Below are 24,065 nucleotides of genomic sequence, written 5' to 3'. Positions count from 1 at the left end.
CTTATTTAATTTTGTTGACTGACAGTTTGAGTTACCTGTCGTAACTGAGTTAATGATCAGCCTGAGAACTTTTAACTGGATGAATATTTTTTTAGTCTTATGCCTTACCCCCCATACAACAATACATATAAGTACATTTAGATCATTTACTTTAATCATTACTATGGGAATGTGGAGAGACTTTCAACCAGCATAACAAAACATTTTTCTGAAGACAACCGCCTACACTGTAAAAAGTGCTACACTCACAAAGTTGGTTTTATATACTTTAAATAATTGCAATCTAGTTAATTATATTTGTTTTATACCAAAAAATATCAATTTGCTTATTCTTTACTTAAAGTAGATCCGTTTTTATATAACAGTATATTTTAAATAAAACTAATGCAATTTATTTGAGTATATTTTTGTATGTGGTTATTGTGTAGAATAAATGTTATAAAAGTGAGTTGACACAGACAATTTATTAGAGCAGCTGTCGATGTGTGGCAGGTCTGTTCATCAAACGTGATTTTAATAATTCTGCGTGACCCCATTTTCACTGCCCGCCACTTTCCAGACACACGCAGCATCTACAAGGGGCGACATTTACTGCTCGCAGCAGCGAATCTGATTAACACGGTAAGTTGCAAATGTAGCCGAATGATAATGGCAAAGTCATGCTAAACTGCCGACTTCACTAGGCAGGTGAGGTTTTAGCTTGTAAATTGTACTGTAACGTCAGGTAACAGACTGCTCTCACATGGAAAGCTAAGTTGGCTAACGCTAACCAACGCTAGTTCATGCTAACGATTAAAACTGATAGTCCTGAGAAAAAAAATGTTAAAGTAGTTTTAAAACACTTAGTAGGTATAACTAACGTTACCGAACGGATTAACGAGGTCTCTGGTGGGCGGTCGGGGGGTGGGTGCAGTTTGCTAGCGCTAACTTGGCTAGCTAACCTAAGTTATTATCAGCACATTAAGGATGCATATTAAATGCAGAAACGTATGGAACAGTAGTTTGTGTTTAGCGTAACATTAAGTAGCTTAAGGTTTGGGTTTTAGAGATTTAGTCCATAAGTTTTTTGTTAATACTGCAAAGTGAATAAATTACAGATTTATAATTTATTTGAACTTAAATTACATTTATGTTTACAGAACCATATAAAATGTACGCACCTCATTCTAAAATGCATTTTCTTGGTCTTTAGATACCAAAGTGATTTTGATTATTTTGTTAAGAAAAACATTAGATACGATTACAGCTATAATTATTTGCAGGTAAGTAAAACATGGGTAAAATTGCAAACAATAGTGGGCTCCATAGAATTGCATTTGATATCTGAAGATTTTTTGTATGTGTGCAATGAACAAACAGTAAAAATATCCTAATGCAGTTTCTTATTATCTGTCAGTCTTTCACTAAAGCTAACTGAAAACACTGATTCACTGAACTGTCAGTTGCCAGTAACATTAAATTTGGAGAAAAAGTAAATTAAAAGTAGCTTCAGCAAAAATGTAATGTAAACTTTAATGTAATATGTAAAATGGCAATGTATTTATTTAATTTTGTATTATGACTTATGCAAAGTTTGGTGCAAAATGAAGATGACAGTTAAATCATAGATTTTATATTCGCCATTTTCAAACTGTTTAATATGTAAGTTACATACATATTTTTATGCTTTATAAGTTGCAAAAATAAACTGAAAATGTAATACCTAAATTTAAATAATTCCTTGATTGACAGGCAACCGAAATACCATACACTGTTACACTGAATAAAATCACAGTTTTCTTTAGAATTTGATTCTTAAAAACACCTGGAATAATGTAAGTACACAATAACCTATATAGCCTTTTTTTTAATACAGAAGTTTAACAAAGGTAAATTTTAACTGATAAACTAAGGTGTTTCATCCATGTATCATTCTCACTGCACTTTTGTAACTTCACTTGTAGTTTATCTAAGATATTTGCTATTTAGCTATTTAATATTATTTAGTATCAACCACCTGAACTCCTGTTTCTTTTTTCTCTCCACCAATAGAGTTGTGTGGAATCAGAGGTGCATGCGGCTGCCCACGGGAAAAATTTGACATCAGCCCAACACAGTTTGGATAATCATAGGACTGTCAGAGGTTTACCAAACCTGTCATGTGCATGATGGCTCCTGTTTGGACTTACCGATGTCCTCGACTTACATCAAAATTGTATACATTATTTGACATATATCAGAGACTCTTTGTGGGACTGGACCTTATGCATCCTAAATCTTCATCAAAGTATACAGATCTCACTGAGTTGTCTTAGATGATTTCTCAATAGGATCTGGCATTATTAATGTTTTTATTTATGTATTGTGTATGTGCAGCCACATTAATGGCCTGTTTTGTAGACACTTTTAAAAGGGACACTGGTTGACATTGAATAAATGTTATGGTCTTTAATCCATCGTCCCATTCTTATTTAATTGTTATTGACCTTAAAGTCTGTTTATCTGTTTTTACTTAATCACTGTATAGTGTGCTTAGAATATAAAATGAAGATTTATTTTCTGAGGTTACAGCCAGAAGTCAATTGAATTCATTTTAAATGACATATGCATGGTTAATTTTATTTAGATAATAAAGTTCTTAATACCTAATTAAAATAAGTTCAGGCAACATATAGCAATGTATAAATAAGTTAGGTTTAACAAAAAAAGTAAGTTTATCTGATTTGAGTAATTTTAGAAATATTAGTTGGCTCAACTTAATTTTGTTACATTTGTTTTAAGCAATGTTTTAGTGTTTAATATACTTAAAAAAGGCTGGAAGTTGATTCAATCTAAAACGTCCGATGCAGCCACTTGCCTCACTTTTTATAAGTTAGATCTAGGTCATACTTTTTACAGTGTACTGCACCTTTAAGCATCATTATAACGTCATTTTATATCCAGGCTTTAAGTCAGTATTTCATGCACATAGTTGATAACAAAATTATTTGCCCTTTTGTTAAATTTCCTTTCTTTTACCAGATATTTTTAAAGATATTTTAAACATAATACTTTTAATAAATAATTTCTAATGACCAATCTCTTTTTTTTGCCATGATGGCAGTATATGAAATGTATATAAAATAATTTTTCTAGTTATTTTGCAAGACTCTGGTATTAAGCTAAAAGCGTAATTTAAAGGCTTAACTTTGTTATTTAGGTTAACTAGGGAAGTTAATTAGCAAGTCAATGGACAACAGTTTTTTGGTTTGTTCTGCAGCATTCAAAGGGAAATATTCTAACTATTACTTAAGGGGCTAATAATGCTGACATTAGTGGTTTTACTTTCTTTTATTTTTTAAATTCCAACCAAACTATAATAAATAAGTAACAAGTAATGAGCAATAAAATAAGTAATAAATAACTTTCTCTAAAACAAAATTGGAGCTGCTCTTAAGTTGATCGTCCTTCCACAGTAACATTTGCATTAAGTTGATTTGAATCAGTTTTAATTGAACTTGAACTACGCCAGCATTCTGCCACTACTCTCATGACTCCCTTTAATGCTGTAATGTTCCCCAATCTGAAATACTGTTTTAGGTTGTATTCACTTTTCTTCATCAATATACATTGTAAAAGTATTATGGAAATAAAGATGACTTGACCTGTCATGGACAAATGTTAAAAAAAATGTAATCATAAATATGACATTGTAAATAAAAGGAGATTCATTTTTGGATTTAGTTTTATTGTAACTGCTCATATAATATGTCTGGGTGTTGGGTTTACACCCTACTCTTGACTCCTTTTAAAGGCAAGTGTTAGCACTGACCAGGCATTATCCTTCTTGTATTCAGTAAGAATTATAGTCTACTTTTAAACCTTCTTCGCCATACAAACCACAGTGCACTTTGGAAGTACTCTAACCAGTGCTTAATTTGTAAATGAATCATTTTAGAACAAAATCTGGATACAAGTCACAGTGATCAACATCCACCACACAATTTCAGTTTTCAGTCTTTCATTATTTTGTGCCATATATGGGTCAATCATACAAATAAAAATATATAGCTACAAACATAAATCTTATAAAACATCACTATTTAGTTTACTAAAAGAAAATATTTTATAACTTATCTGCAAGAAGAGCCCACAGTTACCTCTTCCGTCATGTTTTCTGGCTGACTCACTTTGCTTTGGTCTCCCGCTATACTGATGCAGAGACACAGTTCCTTCTTCTCGAGATCTTTCTTGATCAGGCTCATTATCAGATTTACACGTGCTTTTAAAAATTGAAATATGCTTGACTGCTTCTTTGCCAAATATTATTTAGGAAAGCCACCATGACATTTATTTTCACTGCTCTCTGCACGCAAAACAATAATCTCCAACCAATGAGAGTGACTGTAAATGTAAGAAAGCTGATTGGTCAAAAATTAATTTAACTAGGCCAAAATCTGCTTTAACTTGGGCATGGTGACTACTTTCATGTGTGTGTGCCACATACAATCCACACAGCCTTGCTTGCAGAATTAATTAAAATAAATACCGGAATGCAGTCTGATAATACCTGGCTCAAATTAACCACCGAGTACAACACAAACTTGACTAGATCTGTTTATTGTTTTCATTGTAACTTCTAACACAATATACTATGAGCTCTTAAGCAACTCAAAAAACTGTTAGGAAAGTATTGGTATATCAGCATGTGCCACACATACAGTTTTGAATTGCACACACAAAAAAAGTTGTGTTTGCATGAGGTGATTTTTCAGACAATTAAAAAAAATAAGCAAATCTCCAATAGAAACGTTTTTATTTATTCAAATGTACAGGTCGCACAGAGTATGAAGATATATAAACACACACACACACACAACTTGCACTGCAGCAAGTTCACAGATTTACAGAGCTATCATGCTGTTAAATTTAATTGCGCTATAAAATGTGCAGATTTACTGTTATTCAACATAAGATGAAGAGTTTTAGCCACAACAGTGGTTAATGGATTTCACAATAGTTAATTATCAATACTTGAAAAATCCCCAAAGATTTGCACAGATTTGTAATGTAAACTCACCTAGTGATAAACCATTTTAAGACCATAGTCTAAATGTTAATGATGTTAAATTTGATGTTGAGTTAATTTAATCTGTGATAAGAGCCAGAGTTCCCTCTAGTCAATCTTGTGCTTACTGCTAATTTATTCATAATAAAAATGGCAGAAATGCATTATTCAATCAAGTTATTCTTACTGCTATTTCACATCAAAATGTTATGAATTTCCTTTTAAAAACACCAACAACGTAACTTAGAAGAGATCTAAATCACCATTACAAGTATGTGGAAGTGACCTCATGTGATATAATCTGGTATTCATCTACACTGTTCTCCTTCAGGATTTTGGTGATTGTCGACAGTGTGCTATCTGGATCCAGTAGAGTGACCAGAGGAATGTTCACGCCTCTGTAAGTAAAGATATGATTCTGCAGTGTCATGGCCAACATTGAGTCAATGCCAAGTTCAAATAGGTGAACGTCATCATTCAGCTCATCCATCTCAACCCCTGCTGTTTCACTAATCAAGAACCTCAGATAATCATGAGGAGAGGAGGATGTCATGGGTTGCTCAGGCCTAGATGGGTTCACCCCAGCTTTAACGAAGGCCTCTTTTGCTATTTTGAACAAGCGTGCGTTCAGTGATTTGTTTTGACTGAGAACACTGTTCCAGCTGTTTTTAAAACTGAATCGACATACAACCTGTTGAGGTTTGTTGATTAAAAGACACTGCTCAAGACTTTCGTGGATCTCTGGGACCTCCAAAAGCAAGATTCCTCTGGCCTCCAGAAATTTTTGGAAATGGACTTTGTCCAACAGAAGACCAAGATTCAACGCCCCCCAGTTAATTGACTGCCCGGCAAGCCCAATGTTTCTGCGGTACTGACAGAAAGTGTCCATGAATGTATTGGCCGCAGCATAATTTGTTTGTGAGGCATTGCCAATGAAGGCAGAGATGGAGGAATAGCACACAAAATAATCCAGATTGCACTGAATGGTAGCACGATGGAGGTTAATCACTCCATTGACTTTTGGCCTCATTACTTTCTCATACAGAGATTTGTCAAGACGTTCAATCAGCCCATCATGCAAGACAACGGCACTGTGAAACACACCTTTGATGGGACTGGATGGAAAAAGTTTTTTAATGTTGACAATTGTCTGATCCACTTGCTCAGATACAGAAACATCACATGGCACAGACTTAATTACAGAACCCCAGCGACTACTCAGCTGACTTATTTCTTGCTGCATCTGTGGGTTTGGATTACGTCTAGATAGAATGACGATGTTCTCTCCCCCTTTCTGAGCAATGAACTTTACTGTCTCAAAGCCCAAACCTGTTAGACCTCCTGTGACAATATACACAGATTTTTTCTTGAATAGACTGTTTTTGGGGATCACTGGAATCTCAGACAGCTGGTTCTTGCCTTCACTGTTCAAGATTATAATGGGTAGGATCTGGCATGTGAAGTAGGAATCAGATTCCTTTACAGACATGAGATCAATGTCTTGGGAATTCGCTCTTTGAACAGCTGTTGTATCCAGAGACATGGACTTTCGGTTCAAATGCATAGATTTCAGCCAACCGTAGATTTTGGGCATTTGTGTCTGAAGAGACCATTTCTGCAGTACTTGGGACATGAAGAGGACATGAAAGTGGATCTCCTCATTTGTACTTCTGAATCTTGCCGAATTCAGTGGCACCTCAGTCTGATTGTCACAGACAAACACAATGTCATTGATGCCTTTTATACGGCTAGCTACTTCTGCAGTTTCTAGACTATAAGGGGGTAGAAAAACGGCTCCCACAACCTCACTAAAATCACAAGAAAGCTTATCAGTCTGTGTGCAAACTTTGACATTCCAACCTGATCTGTTTGCAATAGCAAGTAAGACATTAATCAAAGCTGAATCGGGAACTGTGGAAAAAATGCCCAGTTTTCTTTGCACTTTAATCTTGGGTAGAGCTTTATGCAAGATCTCCCAAGCCAGTACCATGTAAGACATACAGGGGATGTCATTGAGGAATGAAAGCCTTTTTGCTTTGCAGCAAACAGCTGCTGGGATAACTACTTTAGATGTGGCAGACACAGGGTAACAAGACACAACGTGATCACCAACTTTAAATTTGCTGACATCTTTGCCCACAGCCGTGACTGTGCCACTGTAGTCAAGGGCTAAGAGGTTATGATGTTGAGATGTGTGCTTGTTCCAATACAATGTATGACCATAACTCAGGTCAGACATGCTGACTGGAAAGTAGTCTGAAGAATGAACACAGATTTTATTGAGGTGAAGCTCAACATGTTTTCCCTGAATTGGTTCAATGGAATTTTCCATTTCAGTTGCTGACAAATTTCTCATCACATATGGGTCAGACGTTTGAAAGATGAAGAGTTCTTCATCTGACATGTGGACATTGTGCAAAGAGTTTGCCATAGTTGGCAAAGGTGTGTGGGTGATTTCAGGTTGGAGAATATTGCCCTCTTTCACTACTATCTCTGGATATTTGTGACAGGGGTAGGATCTGAGAACTTGGACCAAAGCTTTGATGTCTTTGGAAGTGCCAGAGCCCATGTCAATCAGCTGGAATGAAAGCTCTTGCAATTCAGCTGCACATGCTCTTGTCATGCCTGTCAAAACAAATCCAGGATTTATGTAGTCCACTATGCTCTCGGAGGATCTATAGGTTATTACTCTGATAACCCCTGGGAACTGAAGTGCTTTGAGATATCCAACAGTCTTTCTGAGCATCTCACAGCATCCTGCCATGCTTTCCAGGACCTTTTCAGATTCAAGTGTGGTTAGGTCTGCATCACTCCACATGAACAGAATTTCCTGGAAATTTTTCTTTACACTTGAAATTTCTAGCTTTGACAAAAGAGTTTCAACCCCACCTTCTAACAGTGTGCTACTGTCTGAAAAAGATACACATCTAGATCTTGAGTCCAAATGCTGTTGCAAAGCTTTAAATATTCCTAGCTGGTCGGAAAAGACCAGTGCCTTAATCTGTGTATCCAACGTGGTATCTTCAGAGATTATATCAAAACTGTTATGGAAGAAGTACTCCTTGACTACTTCAGAACGACTTCCTATCATTTTGATCTTCACATGTTTGATTTCAACCAACACCCTACCTTGTTTGTTGGCTAAGCAGCCACAAATTTCAAATCCATCTTCTCCAACATGTACAGCTCTGAGATACACAACCAGCTCTTCTTGCAGTGGTTCAAACACAGTTAGGCTTGCTATTTGTGCAGGAAACTGGGGCCTTGCTGATTGGTCATTTCCTAAAGTTACAGGAGCAAGTTGCATGAAGTAATCCAAGACCACAGGGTGAAGGTGATATTCATGTAATTGATGGAGCAATTCCTTTGGGACCTTCACAACAGACAATGCCTCTCTGAATTCTTCCCCACAATAAACATCTGACTTATTCCTGAAGACTGACCCATACTGGAATCCTGTTTGACTTAGTTGCTTGTAGAATTCTTCAGAAGTCATGTGCAATGTGCATCTTCTAGAAATAGAGTCTAATGAAATGAACTGTTCTTCAGGCATCCTTCCTGGTTTTACTTCTACAGAGCCAAATGCATAGACAGCCGACGTTGATTGTATTTTGAAGTTAAGCGTGTTATCTGCCAAATTGTCATGTGTATCAAGCTGAACTTTTATATCAGGGGCATTCTGAGTGAAAGTCAATGGACTCTGGAATGTTATGCTGAGTTGCAGGGAACTTAGTGGAACCTTGGGTTTTGCATATTCCATGAAAGTTGCCAAACCCAACTCAGTATAAAATGCCCCAGGAATGATAGCAACACCATTGTGCTTGTGGTCCTGCAAGAAGGCCACGGATTCAGATGACAAATCACAGCTGAACACTGAACTGTCTGTACTCATTTGTGTAACTACTGGATGGTTCCCAGTTGTACCAGTCAACTGCAAATCCAAAGCAAATAGTTCTCTTTTCACATCATCAAACTGGTAACGTGGGAATGGTATTGGTTCAGCCTCCCAACCTTTGTAGAACATATCCCAGTTTATGTTAGCCCCAAGCTCAAACAATTTAGAAACAACTGCAAGCATCGTCTCGTGATCTTTATCAGGCTGTACTGCAGGAAGCACAGTGATGTCTTTCCCCAAAGTCTCAGTGATGTACCTCTGCAAAGATCGCCGTGGGCCAATTTCAACAAATATCACATTCCTTTTGTTTTTAGCTGCAGACTTTACCGCTTGTTCAAATTCAACAGGTTGTCTGATATTTCTTGCCCAATATTCACCAGTATTAAAATCTGTGGAACACGAACTAACACCTGTCACTGTTGAGAACAACTCTGTCTCCAAGTCACATGTCTGTAATGAGCCTATACTCTCTTTCACTCGAGATACTATGGGATCCATCATGTGACTGTGGTATGCTGCAGGTACATCCAAAATGCGGAGGAACAAATCTTTCCCATTGGTAGAGTTGCTCAATTTCTGATGCAACCTGTCAATTTCAGCTGCATCCCCTGAGAGAGTGCATGACTGAGGGCTGTTATAGGCAGCGAGACAGACCCTTCCTGAATGAGATGGAAGCATGTTCAAGATCTCAGAAACAGCCATATTACTGACGACCAGCATCTTTCCCCCTGTCACAGTGCTTTGTAAAGAACTACGATAGTGGATGACTTTCACTGCATCTTCAAGTGACAACAAACCAGAGCAATGAGCTGCAGCGACCTCTCCAATAGAGTGGCCAAGAACAGCATCAGGACTGATTCCCCAGTGTTTCAGAAGTTTGAAAACAGCAACCTGAATGGCAAACAGAAGAGGTTGGACAAGCTGTGGATCAGACAATTCTTTACTCATTTCAGATCTACCTTCCAGCATCTCAATCAGATTCTGTCTTCTGTAGATGTTTAGCAAAGTTTCAATCTTCACGATTTCCTCTCTGAAAACTGTCTCATGTTTTAGAAGCTGCTGGCACATACCCTGGTAGGTAACACCATTACCACAAAACACAAAAACTACCCTGGAGTCTGTCTTTGACGGTACTAGCCTTTTATCCACAGCAGCAGTGAGTTTGTCTTGCAGATCTGCTAATGATGATGTTTGAAAGACTTTCCTGTATTTGTGTTTCAAGTGACTTCTTCTACATGCAGATGTGTACAGTAAAGACTGAAGATCTGAAATTTTCCCTGCACTGATCTGATCTGCTGTGTCTTTAAAGATATTTCTCATGGATTTCTCAGAAGCAGCAGAGACCACAAAATACTGACAGGATTTGCTGATTGGCTGAGATTTTGGCTTTTTTGACTGCACAAATTGTTTGACAATTGCGTGTGCATTTGTTCCACCAAACCCAAAATTATTGATTCCTGCAACCCTCCCTGCGCTGTCGTTATTGATCCATTTTTCTACTCTGGTGGGGATATTCATATTGAGAGATTTCAAGTCTATGCTGGAGTTTTCTTTAGAGTAGAATAGTGATGGCACAATGGTTTCATGCTGCATCATTAAAAGAACCTTTATGAGCCCAGCAACACCTGCTGCAGATTCTGTATGTCCAATGTTGCTCTTCACAGAACCTATGATGAGTGGCCTTGACTTCTGAAGTCTTGCTTTAGCAATGACTTTTGAGATGCTACCTGCTTCTACTGGATCTCCCACTGGAGTTCCAGTACCATGAGCCTCAATGTACTGGACACTACACAGGTCAGCCTCTGTTGAGTATATTTTTCTGAGTAGCTCCTCCTGCTGTACCATGGATGGTTTGGTGATTGGGCTAACACTGTGGCCATCTTGGTTTACTGCAGTTTTGCCGATGACTCCCCAAATGTGGTCGTGATCTTCAAGAGCCTGTCAAAAACAGACAACACATTGATGTTTTTGCAGTAGTTTGTCATAAAGGACAATACTGTTGTTTTGCTATCAACATACTCTTTTGAGAGACTTTAGTAGGACGACTCCGCATCCTTCACCTCTTCCATATCCATCTGCTTTGCTGCTAAAAGGTTTACTTGTTCCATCAGGTGAGATCATTTTTGCCTTAGAGAGAGCCACAAAAAGGGCTGGCTCCAAGATGCAACTCACACCTCCACACACAGACATATCACAGTCTCCTGTTGAGCACATTACAGACAAAAACCATTACAGAAGCTATAGATTATTGTACTAAAAGGTGCTGTTATATACACACATCAGATAAGTGTTATACTAAACAAGTCACATTTAGCAATAATATTGCAACAATGTGGATTAAAACTTATTAGGCAAGCTCTTCTCTTAAGTGATGGTGTATACAGATTAAATGTTATATGTTCAGTTCATCATGATTGACTAAATAAACTAAATAGAACCTCTCACACTTAAAATGTGTACGTTCAGCAGCAAACGATTTACCTGCTAACCCTGTTGCATGTGAGGCTTTACAGTGATCACAGAGTGAACACTGTAGAGCTATTTTAATACTAATGCCATTCAGTCTTTAAAGCACTCTCTCTGTATGCCTTCTCTTTTACTGGTGGATAAACACTGACCACCAGCACAATTACTTGAAACTATAATAACAAAAGGAGTCTGTCAATGTTCTTTTCATTCTCTATTCTTCAGCTCATTACTTTTCCTGTGTTAGATTAAGTAATTGACAGTTAATTTAAACCAATCAGCATGGCAGACTATTCACCATATCAGCACACAGAAGGCACATGCATACCTGTCAACATTGGGATGTGAAAATAAGGGATATGCCCACAGAAATATGGTATTCCCCCGAATACCCCACTTCACCAAAAATTACTAAATATGTTCATTTGGAGTTGTTTCATTGTAAATAAATGGTCAGTTATTTGTTTTATTGTTATTATTTACAAAAGAAAAAATAAATAGTATACATTAGCAGCAAATACAAACAGTTCAGCTTATTAAAATAAATAGCAATTATAATGAAATAGAATCAAGTTATCAAATCTCATTAGCCATTCTTCACTGTATAACTTACACATTCTAATTAAAGAGCAACGAATGAATATCTTATTTATTTAGAATTTTTTTTTGTTTGATTACAATAAATAACAGGTGTCACTTTAAATATGCACACATCTAACAATATAATGAAAGCATTCAATTGCTTTCCTAACTTTTAATGCTCATTTAGGACGAAATTATTTGTGTTTGGAAAAAAAAAACTTAGATTGACATCTTTAGTTATTATTATTATTATTATTATTATTATTATTATTATTAATTATGTGTATATGTCTGTTCAAACACACACACAAAACCCAGACTTTCACTCCAATTCAAATTGTGTGTACAGAATCCGTTTGGGAAACAGCGTCTATTTATCACTATGGAGCGTGTCAGCTGGCAGTCACACACTGCTAAATGACTGTTTTGAGGATTGCCTTTGAAGGGTTGACGGCACCTGTAATGGAAAGTAAAGGGAATCCCGCCATTTTTATATTTATTTCAAAGTATTTTAATGCCTAAACAAAGCGAAAGCACAGAACAGATCACATTTAAGAGCAAGGGGCGGCCCCTGGTGGTTCAGCGGTATGGCTTGCGTAAAGGGAGGCTCGGCTGAAATACAGGAGAAATACGGGAAAATACCTTTACGGGATGATAGTGGGATGGAACTGTAAAATACGGGAGAATCCCGGGAAAAACGGGAGGGTTGACAGGTATGCACATGTGGTGTATGATGTAGCAGGTAACATTAAAAACACTATCCACTTGTTAAGTGCGACGTTTAAGAATGCAAATAGCAAAAATGAATACCCATGTTGTTCACATAGCACATATGTGTGAGGATTACCTTGTTTTATGGCTTGACAAGCAAAGTGAAGTGCTACGAGGGATGATGAGCAGGCACAGTCGATGGCCAATGAGGGGCCGGTGAAGTTGAATATGTATGAGATGCGGTTGGCAGCTATGCTCATTGCAACCCCAGTGCCAGTGGTGTGGTTGATATGTTTTGGATTAATCCTCACAGTTGCCAGCTCAAAGTCTCTGTTCATTAACCCTGAAAATCAAACACAAAAGTTTAACTAGGTTGTTCTAACCTTGTTCTTAGAGAGCCCAGCACTGCACATTCTACATGTCTCTTTTAACAGACACACGCTTTTTAGATCCCGGGGCATGGGTGTCAAACTTTCTGGAGGGCCACAGCTCTGCACAGTTTAGTTGTAACCCTAAATAAACACACCTGATGCAATTAATTAAGACCTTCAGGCTGGTATGGAACCTACAGGCAATTATGTTGAAGAAGGATTTGAACTGAAGTGAGTTTGTCACCCCTGTCTAAGGGCAACATACAACATAGCCTACAATGTAGCCTAGTTGTGACATAACAAAGCACTAAGTTAGTTAGTAACTTATGCACTACTAAATACTTTGTGTTGTAACTTTACATTTAATTTAGCATACCTTAGCCCCGTGTGTGGATTTTACATTCCTGCTAATGAGGTAGAATCAGGTGTGTTTTAATAAAGGATACATGTGAAATGTGCAGTAGTGGCTGGATATGTGTGCTCCAGAAACACTGGATTAGCCTATTAACTAAAAGGTGTTGTTTTTTTTCATGTAATTAGAAATACATGCATATATGAATCCACTGAGATTAATAACTGACCACACATAGATGTTAACCCAAATATTAATAGTAATAATGTATGAACTTAATTTAGTTTATGTTACCCAAATATACTCCTGTTCGTGTTCCACTGGCCTTTTCCATGGGTATCCCAGCATCCTCTAGTGCCCTGTAGGTGCACTGCAGCAAGAGTTTGTGCTGAGGGTCCATGGTGAGGGATTCAGCCTCAGTGATGCTGAAGAACTTGTGGTCAAACTCATTTAATCTAGAAAGAATTTAAGGTCAGTTATGGGGAGCCACAGTGATTTTGTACTATTTATGTACCTGACAGACTTAACTAAATATGGATAAGTATAATGATGATAAGCAGAATGAATGACCACAGAGTTTTACCCATCAATGAGTGCTGCCTTTGCTGTGTAGGTCTTTCCTGCTTTACTCTCCTCTGCATCGTACCATTGAGAGAGATTAAACCTGTCATTCGGTATCTGAACAGCACAGTTCTTTCCCTCGAGGAGGACACGCCAAAAGTTTTCAAGTCCCTCACCTAAAACAGAACATATACAATATGAATGCAGTCCAAAATCATAACATGAGATATAATGAAACACTGTAAACTGTTAATAATCACCTCCGGGAAAATGACAGCCAACACCAACAATAGCTATTTCTGTATCCTCATCCATCATGTTTCCAACTCTTTGTGTGCTGATACATTTACTTTCAGCATCTGGGATGGGAAGAACAAACATGGTGGCAAGTAAAACAACTGTAATAATATGAAACAAAGACATTCACATGAAGGATCTTAAACTGTTAATTGAAAGCACATTCTGATTCTCACACTGATCAAGATGTTGACATTGTGCAGGGACAGCGGGTTACACTATTACAGTTACAGTGTTAGAGTCAGGGTTAGGGCCTAGTGAAGGCTTTCTGGGGGCTAAGTCAGATTTTGCCAATCAGTGAACTCTCATGGACCCTGTGCTCACAGCCCAATGGGGGCTTGTTGGACTATGAAGAAGAATAACGTATATATGAGAAAAGTAGAAGACGAACTACAAAATATCAATATGAGAGACATGCTGCCCTGAGGAATTAGTTCAAGAGTCTTAAACCTCTAACCCTATACATGGAGCAGCTGAAGACAAAGAAGCTATAAAAATAGCAACTATGAAGATGCAGTCTTAAAACAGTAGGTCATAGTTACTAAGACGCATTACTCCTTGTAGGTACTTATTGTCATAATAACATCTGTCATAATATGCCTTGCTAACAAATACTAATAGCATTATTATAAATCAGAGGTGGAGGACTCGTGACTTACTTGATTAAAGTAAGAAAATGACTTGAGTGACTGGACTTGAACTTCTATAATAAACAGAAATATATATATATATTAGATGTGTAAAGGGCTTCACAGAGAGAAAAGTGTACATAGCATGAGAGATGAAACATGCTTATTGTGCATGCACTGCAGAAAAGACACTTAAGCATCCTCCTAACTTTATAACTAGCTTTTCTGGGCTGTAGAGTTAAAGGGAAACATGAGCAGGGCTATTGCTTTAGCTCCATTGTGTTTCTAGAAATCATTTATAAAATAAATGCAGATGGAACATATGCATGTATATAATTAATTTTCATAAGAATCTGTATATGTATGTTTTATCACACACTTCTTCTAATAACCAACATTATTGTATATTTTTCTATTGTATTTTGTATTGTGTTTTCTATTTCTGCACACAATAATGACTGTAAAGATTAGGGAATAGTTTGATTTTGTCTTTATTTTTTAGCAATAATAAATGTGGTAAGTATCCATTTCAACAATTTCTGCAACATTCTAGTTTGAAACAATTCCCACTATTAACTAGTGTCTTATCACCTGCCTTTTTATTGAGTTATTAACAGTTTATTAGTACTTAAATGAGTATGATCTTATTCAGCATCCCTAATATTCTGAACTACCACCATACTATTAATAATCAACCAGTTAATATTTAGCTAATACTCTTAGTTATTGGTTTGCTAATAGCATAAATTGTACAATAAAATATAGTGTGACCAAACATTCTCATCCAATGTCTTGCTTTACAGTAATCTCTAAACATACTTAAATTAAGATTTATTTAGAAGCAAACTGACTTAAGATAAGCTTTGCTCCCGGTCAGTTGTGCCATATAAATATTTATATAAATATTTCTGTTTTTGCAACGAATCAACCCACATTCTCACATTAAACTAGGTTTTGTTACATATTTCAGAAATCAAGTCCTTTTGCCCCTTCAGTAAAGTAGTTCTCCACTTATTCCAGTTGTTTTTTTTTTCTTCTGGAAAACAACAGTTCAGAGTGAAAAGAAGGCAAAGAAAGTGAAATATTCAGACTTGCCTGAAAGCTCATGTGGAGTCTTGTCTTGTTGAGATGATTCTACGAACCTCAGAGTCTGACCCATATTTATGAGGCTACTTCAGAAGGAGGAACCGCAAGAGCTGATGATTGACAAGTACAAGGAAACCATAACTCCTCTTTTTCAACACATCCTCATTTTATTATGACACACTTTATTGTTTCTTTATTGTAAACAAGTCCCCTGAGTGCACTGTTAATGTACAGGCTGCTTCTTGGATGTATGCATAACTCCTGGTGCTCATTGGGTAAAGAAGGGTTTTGGCTGTCGCATGTGGCTGGTCTGTCAGTCTCTAATGCACAATTCTGAAATTGACCAGAAACCAGACTCTTGTGTTTGATAGAATGAGAACAATCATATTTTTCAGACTAGACAAATCTAAACTTTAAGACTAGACTAGTGTAATGTCTTTAAAACTGCATGTCCTGCAGGCTCAAATATTGTTATCATCAATTCCTGCCTGCTAACTTTTCATTTAAAAATCTTGCTCATCAAAGGGTTTGGGTTCTCATTAATCAGCAAGACTGCTATTTAAAGTAGTACAAAACTATATAAAATATATGTAATGTTTTTTAATATATAAATATGAATTTAAATGTAATTCTTCTATTTCATTTATTGTCTATCCCCCAAAAGATTAAAATTACATTTTATTAAATATTTTTTATTATTATTATTAATAATGTTTTTTGTTAACTTTTTTGGCACTGAACACAGATCAGTTTATAAGTAACTCTGGATTGCACCTGTACATATACTTTAGAAGTGATAAAAGTTAATTATAAATACAGATGAAAGTCGAGGGGTAAATAAGGAAATGTTTTTAATTGTCCTTTTGGGAAATATATTTAATCTTGGTAAAAAAATAACTACATGAAAAAGGTTCAAAAGGACACAGATTAACCACTCAGCCTTTTGATAAAACGTGAGCAGAAAATGCTGCAGTTTCCGGGTGACACGCATATGCAAATATATCTGATAAGGTATGAAGGAAACATCTCTTCATTATGTTCTGCCAACACCTAATCTCCAACTAGCTGGAAAATCTGAAAGTTCAGAATGTAAATCAGTATTTTCAGACGCAGTTGGGTTACACAGACTCACAGTGCCACACTGTTCTATTCTGTATTGTACTCATGCACACAAAAAACAACTGTTCATTATTCATTAATAATTAGCTGTCCAGATAGAGATCATTAGCACACTTCTGGTAAGTTCAGTGAACAGACAAGAAACTTGAATTAAGAAAATAGTAAGCAATCAGATGAGTGTCTACCTTGAACCAAACACACCGCAACAAACAAACAAACTGTAAACGATGGAAACGCAAATCTTCTGTAAAGAGACAACACAAGCCATGTGCTCGCAGAAAAAACAGGACTAGAGCATGCAGCCAATGAGAGAACCCATTAACCGTGTGTTCACAACACTAAAACCGGTAAATGACGAAAATACAATAAAATACAAGTAATGAAAGTAAAATCAACTAAACAGATGTGCAGTATTGGGTAAGTGTTTCCAATAATCTTCACCATAAATTCATTAGCAGCATGAATGTCCACTGGTCACTTATAAGATGAGGTGAAGGATTCATTTGTTAATTCTCTGCATGAAAGTAATTGGAGTTCCCAGATTGGTGGGCAAGAGAGGCGTTTTTCAACTCGTCACCTGGCTCACATCGGGTTTTATCCATATTTGCATCATTGATTCTGTGATCGATCACATAGTCTGTTATCAAATACCGTGAATGTGCACTTATCCTGGCTATCAGCATCAGGCTTGACAACATGGGCGTTGCTAGGCCCTATATTTCTACTTAGCCCCCATAAAACTTTTGCGATTAGCTCATAAACTGTACACTAAATATCGCCTCAGTCCCCTTTAAATTTGATATGACAACGGCGGCAGAATTCGGCTCCTCCCCGTCTTTTGTTTTTCATTTGATCAGCAAACCACAGCCGTGGACAGCGAGAGAACAATGTGTGTGATTATCGATAAATTGTTATATTATCTGCTACTTTGCAGTTTTTTGATATAGATACGCTTGTATCACCTGTATCCCAATGCCACGGAGTAGTCGGGTTTTCTCCTCAGCACAGCTGTGTCCTCCAGCGAAAAAGTTTACTCTTAATGAACATTTCGCTATTTTTATTTCAAATGAGCTACAAATATTAAACACTTTACAGTTCGTGTGGCATTAACTATACCATACAGTCTTACACAGAAAGGATTAAACACAGTGACAGAAGCACTCAGAGAATGAAATCGTTTAAACTGTCACTGAGTCACTGACAGAGATAAAGCATCAAGTGTTGTCTAGTATTAAAAAAACAAATACTTCTTATTTATTATTATCATTCAGATCGTGAAATATGTGAATTAGCCTGTAAGTTTAAAGATAGATATTTATATGTCATTTAATTAGAAAAGAGGCAGTTTGTTTATTTAACACATGGAAACAAAAATCACTTGAATATAGACAGTGGTTTTTACTACAGTCAACAGGTGGGTTGAGCCTATTTGGCTTATTGAGAACTCAAATGGCTATGCCTGTCTATGTAATACAGTGGAATAGTATACAAGCCATATTAAACAAACATTTTTTAAGTGTATTACTACATTTAGTCATTTAGCAGACGCTTTTATCCAAAGCGACTTGCAAATGAGGACAAGGAAGCAGTTTACACAACTATAAGAGCAGCACTGAACAAGTGCTATAGACAAGTTTCAGGTGTGTAAAGTCTAAGAAGCAAAACATTAGTAAAAAATTTATTATTTTTTTTTTTTTTGAGAAAGAGAGAGAGTACAGTTAGTGGTATTGCCAGAGAGGCAGTTAAGATTAGGAAGGAAAGTGGAGACTAAATAGTTGAGTTTTTAGTCGTTTCTTGAAGACAGCAAGTGACTCTGCTGTTCTGATGTAGTTAGGGAGTTCATTCCACCAACTGTAACTATTAAACTGTACTATTAAATTTGGGTTTTATATATATATATATATATATATATATATATATATATATATATATATATATATATATATATATATATAAATTATACCTTATAAGGAGCTGAGCCCCCCCTAAAGTGAAAATCCTAAAATCGCCTCTGCTTGACAACATTGGCTCATTCTCATCCTGAATAAGCAAACAAGCAAGGGACTAAACCAGGAGGACCCGATTAAACTTGGTCAAGCCAGGCTTTTTCTGTTATCCTGGCTTTCTTGATTCCACTTTTGTGCAATACCCTTTCGGGGTATGTAAATACCCATAGCAACTTGCTCTCTGAAGATAGCCTACTCCAGATATTAATGATGATTAATGAATAACATTATATAGTGCTTACAGGGTGATATGTTGGTGAGGGGTTAACATGTTTCTCAGGTTAAAATAATTAACCAGTTCACCAGTAGTTCCTGCAGAATGACACTGCAACCCTTGGGTAATTACTGAGGGGATAACGTGAATTTATAAGTACTTCACTATATACTTATTGGACATTTTTATATTAAACACACAGTACAGCCATACACTCTTATGAGGCACTAGTGATATTTTATGAGACACTGTGATCTTAAAGATGTACTGCATTCATCATTTCTGATGCTGATCTCCACCGTCAGGATGTTGTTGGCCAGCTGGGGAGCAGTGCCTGCTTTCCTCTACTCTAGAGTTTAATCTTTGTTTCCTCAGTCCTCGTGTGATTTTTAGTGGCACGACTGAACTTTTAATGATTCCAGTGAAAACATAAAATGTGAAAACAAGGAAATAATATGTGACTAATTACTGTTATAACACTATAAATCTCAGCTTTCTCTTCATATCAGGTGTCTAAATTGTTTGCTAGTTTTTATTATTGTGTTGATGTTTTACTAAAGATCACTTTGAGTTGACACTAAATAGGTTAGACATTAACTTCAGCAAGGAAATGAACAATCTTTGTATCTTATTTTTGTATATTGAAGTTTAATGGTGGATTATGATGAGGAATGTTATCAATAGCATGATTGATCCAATGTTAAAACTCGTACTATATGTACACAGTAGGTTCTGTGTGATTTAAATTGACAGTATAGCACTAAAATATTAATGTTAATCTCAGTACAATAGTTGAGGACTCTTAAAATGAGACTAAACATTTGAACAAAGTATTACTGTTCAGAATAATCACATACTGAAATGAACACTACATGAGAATGAAAGTGTAGATCGCGATGCTCCCCATCCACTGATGGAGCTTTTTATATATTATTTATGGCACAGTGAAGATATCATTTTGACTAAAAAATACATACAAGAGTTTTATTATTATTATTATTATTATTATTATTATTATTATTGCATTAGTCTGTCTACAAGACGACACTTACAGTTCCTAAAGCCATGGCTGGTAGCTTTAGTCTTGAGTCTCAAATGTGTTTCAAAAATTCAGAAGATCTTTGAAGATGCTGAAGTTAAAGCTCAGTATCAACCAGGAAAGGAAATGTTTAACAAATGTTTGCTGCCATACAGGTGCAATATGACCTGATGTAAGGACAAAATGCATTTCATGCAGAACATGCACTAAACGAGCATGGCCTTCATATCAGACACCTTGATCAACAGCATTATTGACCAAGAAGAACATCTCTTTAATATGTGTAACCCTTGTTCCCTACAGAATGTTTTGTTGGTGACCAATAGATTAGGAAGATTCCACTCAGGAGACCAATTACTCTGAGTTTGTGTGACAAAGACAAATGAACTTTGTTGAGTGGAATCTGCTTAGGATACCACTGCTCTACATACAGGTGACTTTAAGTGACTCAAACGAGAGCTCAGCATCAGGGAACAAGACCTACAGAGGTAACTGAGGCGTTCCCTTTAGTGTGTTTTTCTTTTTCTTCACTTCCGCCATTAGTGAAGTTTTTTTTCCCTCTCCGCTGTCGCCACTGGCTTGCATGGTTCAGGATCTGTAGAGCTGCGCATCGTTGGATTTGCTCTTCAGTATTTGGACTCTCAGTAGTGATTATTAAACCACACTGAACTGAGCTAAACTGAACTGAACTTAAACACTACAAACTGAACTACACTGTTCCTATTTACTGTGACCTTTTATGTGAAGCTGCTTTGACACAATCTACATTGTATAAGCGCTATACAAATAAAGGGGAATTGAAAAAAAATTGAATTGAAAAGTGTTCACTATGCGTTACATTGGTGACTGACAGATTGGGGGGGGGGGGAATGGGTGTCACTATTTCATTCCTAGTTTAGAGTCATGATACAGGGGTGCAAGGGTTGTGCCATGGCTAAAACTCCTTGTCATCTACCCACCGGAAAACTTGTACCCCTGTCAATTTCGAATCTCCCCTGGTCACAGCTAGGAGTAGACTTCATGACAGATCTCCCCGTCTCTGGAGGTAACACTTGCATTCTTGTCATTGTGGATAGATTCTCGAAATTTTGTAAATTGATGGAGGCTTTGACATCAGAGGCTAATGTCACAGCCAGACCAGGTTCTCCCCACTTTCAATGACCCTGATCAGTCACCTGAGTTCTAATTAGCCCTGCACCTGCACGTCATCTCGCTCCAGGCCCAGGATGTCATAACTGAGGTGGCATTTTAATCCCATAGGGGGGCACGAGACCTGGTGACTGATTTTGGTCCCTCTTGTTCCTTTCATTTAAGCTATTTATTGACTTATTTATTACTTTGCATTACTGCCTAAGCTACTGACTTAATGCAGTAATATACTTATTAGAGTAATAATAAAATGCACAGTTTCACTATTACTGATTTTATCAATGAGGGTTATGCAACGAGACCATTTACATGAAGGCAAATGGATCATGGCTTCAGCGCCAAACGAGTGCTTTAAATTATATATTGTTCTTTTTATTTCCATTTTATTTCAAATTATAACACCTTGGCTCACTCAGGAAGGCAAAAGGATCGCAGGATTTTCAAACACAAAGATTTATTTACAAACACTCACTTGGAAGGACATCGATAACACCGGGAACACAGGACCGACATGGGGTGATGACAAAGCACAATATTCTGAAAATACCAGAACAAGACTGAATAACACACAGCACTACAAACTACAGAACATGATGATACTGATGATACACAGGGGTGAGACACAAGTGGATTTAATGAACTTAATGGAATGGCGGGAAACAGAACAAAGGAGCACATGGGGAAGGTCACATGGTGAAAACAAACATACATAGAACACAGGACCTGACACAAATAATATAAATGTTTGATGTTTTAGGAAAAGGGGCTGCACGGTGGCGCAGTGGGTAACACGTTCGCCTCACAGTAAGAAGGTCACTGGTTTGAGCTTCGGTTAGGTCAGTTGGCATTTCTCCCCATGCTGGCGTGGGTTTCCTCCAGGTGCTCTGGTTTTCCCCACAGTCCAAACACATGTGGTACAGGAGAATTGGGTAAGCTAAAATTGACCGTATGAGTGTGTGAGTGTGTATGTATGTTTCCCAGTGATGGGTTGCAGCAGGAAGGGCATCTGCTGTGTAAAAACATATGCTGGATAAGTTGGCGGTTCATTCCGCTGTAGCGACCCCGGATTAATAAAGCGACTAAGGTGAAAGAAAATGAATGAATGAATTTTCATTTTTAGGGCCATAAACTACAAGTCAAAACAAAATCAATATGCTAACTGTATTTTAGCCGTTAAAATAGGCCTACAATATATTTTCTGGGGATTAATCTTACTTAATCTTACTTTATTGTAATAATATTAATAATGATGATGATAATACATTATACTATTATTTATAGTGTAGACTACTGTGGGGCTGTGCAGTGTTCAACTAAACATTTTTATTAGGCTACTCTAATATGAACCTGAATAAATAATGTAAGAATGACAGGCATCTCTGCTAAAACAGCAATTTTCTCTTGTGTTATTTCCCTTTAGTGCTCAACAGATTATGTATTTAAAGAAATAGTTAACCAAAACATGTGATGAATTAGTCTGCTCACCTTCATGTTATCCACTAGTCCAGTTTTCTCGCGTGTGAGTTTAGAGTGCGCCTCTGCCATCGCATGTGCTTTTATACAGTCGCACCCTAACCCTGACGCGGGGAACAGATCTCTGGGCTATTGCTTACATTTTACAATTTTCATAATTTAATGCAATTCCTAAATGTGTGTACTGAAGGTTGGAATGATGGGAGTGTTAGTAATTTATGACAGAAAGAATTTTCAGTTTTGAGTGAACTAATCCTGAGGGGGCACACATTCTTTCAGAGAGGGGGCAATGCTGGTTCCTCATATACTTCCCTCTGGGCTCTCCATCTCCATCTGCTCATCCCATATCCATCCTTCAAATCAGCTTGATCCTTTTGATGATCAGTAACATTACAATCATGTCAATATCATATATTTAAAGGCTGTAGTCCTTTATTTGATCTGTAATTTAAAACTATTACTTATCATGTAATGTTTTCCCTGTGGGAAGTTATGTAACATCTATCATACTGACAACTGAAGCATAAAACCCAACAATAACGCATTATACTGTAATTATAAAATGAATCCATTTTATTTTTGCGCTGTAACCCTAATCTCCAGAATGCAGGGTTCCACTCAATTCATTCATGTTGTTTCAACACAAATCAATTAAGTTAACTTAACACTTTCAACAAATTTATGCGGATTAACATAAAACAATGAAGTTATCTAAATGAAATTTCCAGAATTGTGTTGTCTTGGCTCATTTTAAATAAGTAGTTTGAATGAGAAAAGCACATTTTGTTTGAGTGTATGATTGTGATTGTTCATTTTGTTGTTGTGTGTTCCTGTTTCGAGCTCTGCCTGCCTGACCGTTCTAAATCAAGCTGCACTTGGAACTTTATTTCTGTGAATGCACCATCATTACTACTGCTAAATCCCTTTTGGGTCACTTCTTTATATTGTCCTCTCGAGCTCTAGAATGAAATGCTGCTTCTCCGAATATTGTTAAATCACTGCAGCAGCTAGAAATGTAAAGGTGTTATATTCGTTAGCAAAACCAAATGTTTGTGGCAAAAACTAAATATTAACTAAAACAAATAGATT

General features: G+C 36.8%; 1 protein-coding gene and 1 long non-coding RNA gene across 2 annotated transcripts; one reads left to right on the top strand and one right to left on the bottom strand.

Annotated features, from left to right (window-relative positions):
• The first annotated feature begins 462 nt into the window (after positions 1-462).
• LOC130230321 (uncharacterized) lies at positions 463-2,431 on the top strand. Its single transcript, XR_008837947.1, has 2 exons — positions 463-621; positions 2,032-2,431. It is a non-coding gene; the product is annotated as an uncharacterized LOC130230321 (long non-coding RNA).
• Positions 2,432-4,757: 2,326 nt separating this feature from the next.
• Positions 4,758-14,966, bottom strand: fasn2 (fatty acid synthase 2). Its single transcript, XM_056459252.1, has 7 exons — positions 14,921-14,966; positions 14,225-14,323; positions 13,987-14,140; positions 13,698-13,858; positions 12,817-13,023; positions 10,941-11,122; positions 4,758-10,859 (listed from the first exon to the last, which is right to left on the bottom strand). The coding sequence occupies exons 2-7, from the start codon at positions 14,280-14,282 to the stop codon at positions 5,292-5,294; spliced, it is 6,330 nt and encodes a 2,109-aa protein (XP_056315227.1). The 5' UTR covers positions 14,283-14,323; positions 14,921-14,966; the 3' UTR covers positions 4,758-5,291.
• Between the last annotated feature and the right edge of the window lie 9,099 nt (positions 14,967-24,065).

The sequence above is a fragment of the Danio aesculapii genome, chromosome 6 (assembly GCF_903798145.1).
Source record: "Danio aesculapii chromosome 6, fDanAes4.1, whole genome shotgun sequence".
In the NCBI taxonomy this organism is placed as follows: domain Eukaryota; kingdom Metazoa; phylum Chordata; class Actinopteri; order Cypriniformes; family Danionidae; genus Danio; species Danio aesculapii.
Note: the sequence above shows the minus strand (reverse complement) of the source record. Positions and strands in the feature narration are given on the sequence as shown.

Bases quoted from the DNA above. Each gene is read 5' to 3' on its own strand.
- fasn2 (XM_056459252.1), bottom strand. From the start codon at position 14,282: ATGATGGATGAGGATACAGAAATAGCTATTGTTGGTGTTGGCTGTCAT. The intron at 14,141-14,224 runs GTGATTATTAAC...GTTCTGTTTTAG, and splicing joins TGGCTGTCATTTTCCCGGAG to GTGAGGGACTTGAAAACTTT. The intron at 11,123-12,816 runs GTAATCCTCACA...TGTGCTCAACAG, and splicing joins TTGTCAAGCCATAAAACAAG to GAGACTGTGATATGTCTGTG.